General features: G+C 48.0%; 1 protein-coding gene across 12 annotated transcripts in view; it reads right to left on the reverse strand.

Annotated features, from left to right (window-relative positions):
• Window positions 1–4907, reverse strand: part of PARG (poly(ADP-ribose) glycohydrolase) — a 124577-nt gene extending 119670 nt beyond the window's left edge. For 6 of the 12 annotated variants that reach the window (XR_005226169.2, XR_005226170.2, XM_037904477.2 and 3 more), the window contains exons 1-2: window positions 4316–4696; window positions 416–482 (exon numbers count right to left, since the gene is read on the reverse strand). Coding sequence is in view for 9 of the 12 variants with exons in the window: in XM_037904477.2 (XP_037760405.1) it covers window positions 416–482; window positions 4316–4535 (287 nt within the window). In the remaining 3 variants the exon portion in view is untranslated. Of the gene's footprint in view, window positions 1–415; window positions 483–2236; window positions 2322–4315 lie in introns of all 12 variants that reach the window. The other 6 variants (XM_043552162.1, XM_027829470.3, XM_043552163.1 and 3 more) reach the window with 6 other exon arrangements.
• Between the last annotated feature and the right edge of the window lie 94 nt (window positions 4908–5001).

Below are 5001 nucleotides of genomic sequence, written 5' to 3' on the forward strand. Positions count from 1 at the left end.
GCTGTCACACCAGCCTATGAATAAGTTTATGAATGCAAGATTGGGCATTCATACTCAGCAAGAAGAGTATGTTCCATACTAAACCCAGATGTGAGCAGCTACAACTTGATCATAGTCAATGGAGATGCACCACCTTATATCAGAACTGAATATGATCCTAAAAGCTGTAGGAACAGCAAAACTATTTGCTGAAAACAGGATTACAACAAGAGCTTTGATTTATTAATGCTCTATGTTATACCACAATGAAAGCAGAGCCGTATCTACAATAGTCCTACTTCTATTCCAGAATAAAATGATTGTGTTAGTAAGTTATAATAAACCTTCTGACCCAAATCCTTTTTAGAGACAGTTAAAAGAATTGTTCCATTAATTAAAAAAAAATCTTTCAAGCAGTTTATATTATAGCTTTTACCTCTTTAACTCTATTGTCTTGGGTCCTTTATTCTCCATCCAAGTGGTAATTGTCCTTTGTTTGTAAACTGAAAAACCACAATATGTATATTATGACACAAACTGCAATATTACCAGAAACTATGAAGTTTACATTTTCCATTAGCTACAAGTAAAACATCTAAATTAAGTTTTCATTACCATACCTGCTTCAGGTATCATCCAGACCAGGGGTTGGCAACCTATGGCACGCGTGCCAAAGACGGCACGCGAGCCGATTTTTAATGGCATGCTGCTGCCTGCCGGGCCCCAGCCGCCAGCCCCGCTCAGCCCGCTGCCGAACCGAGGCCAGGACCCCAGGAGACAGTAGCAGGCCCTTAAAAATCCTGCCCGCCCCGGCCCGCCCCCATCCCCCCAGTGGGGGCAGGGTGAAGAAGCTTGATCCTGCCGGCTGTTGCTGCAGGGCAGGCGAGCTCCCCCCTCCCTCACCTCTTCCCCCAGCATGTTGCGTTCCTGCCCCTCCTCCTCTCCCTCCCTGCTGATGGCCCTTGCAAGGGAGGGGGAGAAGCGGAGTCGCAGCACGCTTGCTGCTCCGGGGAGGAGGTGGAGAAGAGGTGGGGACGGGGCCTTGAAGAAGGGGGATGAAAACAGGGCATATCCCCTTAGCCCCCTGCCCTGAGCCGCTCTGGGCAGGGGGCTGGGAGCACCCCCACAACCCTAGCCCATACCCCCAGCCCTCTGCTCTGACCCCTACACCCCCACACACACACCCCAGCCCCTTGCCCTGACCCCTGCACCCCCTCACATGCCCCCAGCCCTGACTCCTGCACTCTCCTCACACACCCGCAGCCCCCTGCCCTGACTCCTGCACCTCCCACATCCCATGCCCTGGCTCTTGCACCCCCACATTCCCACCTGCACCCCTCGCACCAAATGGGAGCTGCCCAGGTAAGTACTCCACACCCAAACCTCCTGCCCCAATTCTGAGCCCCCTCCCACATTCTAGCTCCTGGCCACACCCTGCACCCTAACCCCCCAGCCTGCTCCTTCACCCCCAGCCCTGTGCTCGGTGCACTCCCACCCTCAGTTCAGTGCAGAGAGAGAGGAAGAGAATGGGCTAGAACCAGGGAGAAGATAGGTACCCACTCTGTGTGGGAAGGGCCGGGATCCCAGACCAGCAATGGGCTGAGAGGGGCCAGCAGCTGGGACCCTGGCTGGCAGGAGCCAGCGGATGGAACCCCTGACCAGCAGTGGGCTGAGCCACTCAGTCCACTGCCAGTCTGGGGTTCTGGCTGCCAGCCCCTTCCCAGCCGGAGTCCCGGCTGCCGGTCCCACTCAGCCTGCTGCCGGCCTAGGCGAATGGAACCCCAGGCTGGCAGCGGGTTGGCAGTGTAAGATCAGCATTTTAATTTAATTTTAAATGAAGCTTCTTAAACATTTTGAAAACCTTGTTTACTTTACATACAACAATAGTTTAGTTATATAATATACAGACTTATAGAGAGAGACCTTCTAAAAAACTTTTAAATGTATTACTGGCACGCGAAACCTTAAAGTGAATAAATGAAGACTCGGCACACCACTTCTGAAAGGCTGCCGACCCCGATCCAGAATAATGATGTAATATTACAACACATGTAGATTTAACATCTGTAATTAGCTCTTGTATTCCCTATAAACTCCAGGCCTGCTTTTAGGATACAGTCACAGGTTTCTTTCCTCCCCTTCCTCCCCATCCCAGGATTATCTGCAAAGCAGGGTCAGTGCATTGGCTACTTAGTATTCACAATGAATACAAAGTAATTGGCTGGACTCAATGGAATGGGCTGGAAAATTACCTTACCCATACAGCTGCTCTTGATGTATTCACTTCTCAGACAGGAAAATTAGATGCTTCTGTATCTTTAGCTATGGGTACCAACATACACCTTTAGTATATTGAGAAAAGACACATCCTGGATCTTTAAATGGCAAAATTAAGATAGTCAATCTTGCTTCTCTACTGCCACCACTGCTCCACTCTATTGATCAGTGGCTAGGTTTAGTCTACCCTTGAAAATTATATTGGCATAGCTCTGTCGATCAGGGGTGTAAAAAACCATGTAGCTATGGCGTAGAAAATTACATAGCTATGCCGACATAACCCCCAAAGCAGACGCAGCTACATTGAAAGAAGAGAGTTTCTGACAACTCAGTTAACATTTTGAGGGAGGCCTACCCCAACAGGAAAACCTCTTCTGTCAGTGCAGGCTGCGTTTACTATATGGGGCTATGCTGACACAGTCTATGTCGTGCACGCATAGCCACAAGCAGTGAACACCGACAGACACATTCTAGCCACTGAACTTTCAGAATGTGTGGGGCAGGGGGAGAAGGTAAGAAGGGGTGAAACAAGATCCTCAACATCCTCACTAAGCTGAACTTCCCTTGCTCTTCATACAATTTTAGTATCATAATATACTTGACTGATAAAGCCAATTTGTGCACATTGTACAATGAAACATGGGCCTTGTAATACTGAAAGTATTAAAAATGAGCTGGAGCAGCTTTAGTTTATGCACTCAGTTGTTCCAAAGTTCAAAACAGAGAATGTATGTAACTTGCTCTTTTGGGTTAATCTAGTCCTTTTTTCTTTTGTGAATGTACAATCAACCCATCCTTTCATACCAGAAAATTTCTTGAAATGCATGTCCAGTTTTATGAAGAACAGAATTTAGAATTTGTATTTTCAAGTGTATGTAACTGAATGCTACCATTATTGTTATTTTATATTTTAGTATTATGAAGGTAAGATAGCACATCAGGAAAGGTAGAAGAGAATCTCTCTTATTAACCAAAATCTTACAACAAAAAAAATCTGATTTCTAAATCTGAAGTAGAATTTTAAGTTCAAAATATATTAAAGTAATTGACAATTTGTGTATTTGTCATAACTGGATTGCTGCTAAAAAGCCCCAAATATGATGGTACAACCCAGTAAGACTTAAATCTTCACCTTGAAACAACCCACTACATAAAGCATTTAGTTGGAGCCTTTTAACTAACTTGGCTACTCCAGTAAACAATCTGAAGTTTTGGTGGAATAAAAACATGCAGAGCAGCCAAGAAACTCAGCCGTTGCAAGTCATAGTGTTCTTAATTTGTTGGGGTACAGTACTTTCCCTCTTCTGGCTTCATTTCTACTCTCTGTCCGTATCCCTGTCTTTCTTTTTCCATTCACCTCTACAACAACCAAATCTCATCACTGCAATGACCTCCAATGTTTAAATCTGACAATCATTACTTCCTGTAATCCCAACGGATGACCAGATTTGGATGAACATGAGAAACTTTTGGCCACTGAAACAGGTGAATTCCTTATAATTTAACATAAGCATTTCTCTCCATTAAATTCATCACGCATATAGCGCTTTAAATATTTGAAAAGTGGTCAGTTTTCTAGCTATTATATTATTATTATTATTTTTCTAGCTATTATAGCTAGGTTAACTATTGCTCTCAATATACATCTAGCAAAACTATGTTCTGAAAGATTATAAAAAGTATCAAATCTTAACAAGTCTAACTCCAAGAAAAAAGGGGGAAATGAACTCTTTCTACAGGCAAGGTGGTGACAAGTAGGGAGTAGTTAGTGAAGACACCATTTGCCCTGTTTATTTTAAGTACATGAAAGCAAACAAAACAATCAGAAGACTGAACAACATACTTGTCTCTGTGCACTTGTCTACCACTCTGATACTTGTCTCTGTGCACTTAGTACAATCTTGGCTTCTCCGATGGACATGGGGCGGGGGGGATGGGGAAGGGAATCACAATTACACACACATACAGGGAAAGACTCTCCCCAGTCAGACAGGAGACGAAAAACAGCCACAGAAAGAGATGCACAGAAGAAGGTTAAAAGGAGGCGGGTGGCACAAACCTTTGTTCCCCACCGTGGCTGCCAAGCTTTGGCAACTACCGCTGCTTCTGGGCCCTCGTTCCCGGGGGGGAGGGGGAAGAGGAGACGGAGGCTGCAGTGTCCCTTTTCTGTCCAAGGAAGGGGGCTGCTCTTTCTCCGACCCGCGGCTGCCGCTGGGAGAGGCGGGGGGGGCCAACCTGACTCTCTTCCTGGGGGGTTCACACTCAGCCCCTGCACTCATGCTTAGGAGACACCCCCCCGACTGCGCGCACCCCCAAACGCGCTGCGGCGCTGGGCTCACCAGGGAGGAGAGGCAGCCCCCAAGGGAGAGAAGGCGGGGGCCCTTCCCCTCCACATCCTCCTGCTGCCGAAGGTGCGCCGGGGGCAGCTCGCCCGGCTCTCCCGCGCCCCAGACCTTCCGGGGAGCAGCGAGCGGACAGGGAACAGGGACCCGCACAGGGCTGGACTCAGGCCAATGGGGGGGCAAGGGCCGCAGCCACACACCTCAAAATGTCTCCCCCTCTCCCCATGGCAACAGCTCCTCCGTCGCCCCGCCTCCTTGGGCCGGAAAGCCACATGCCCGGGGTCGTCGTAAAGCGGAACAGGAGACGTGAAAGCTGCGGCGCTGAGGACTCGCTTTACGGCAGCAGTAGCGGCGGGCGAGGGAGGGGGCGGCAGGGCGGTTGTTCGTTGTTGGTTGGCTCGGT

Source organism: Chelonia mydas, chromosome 7 (genome assembly GCF_015237465.2).
Source record: "Chelonia mydas isolate rCheMyd1 chromosome 7, rCheMyd1.pri.v2, whole genome shotgun sequence".
In the NCBI taxonomy this organism is placed as follows: domain Eukaryota; kingdom Metazoa; phylum Chordata; order Testudines; family Cheloniidae; genus Chelonia; species Chelonia mydas.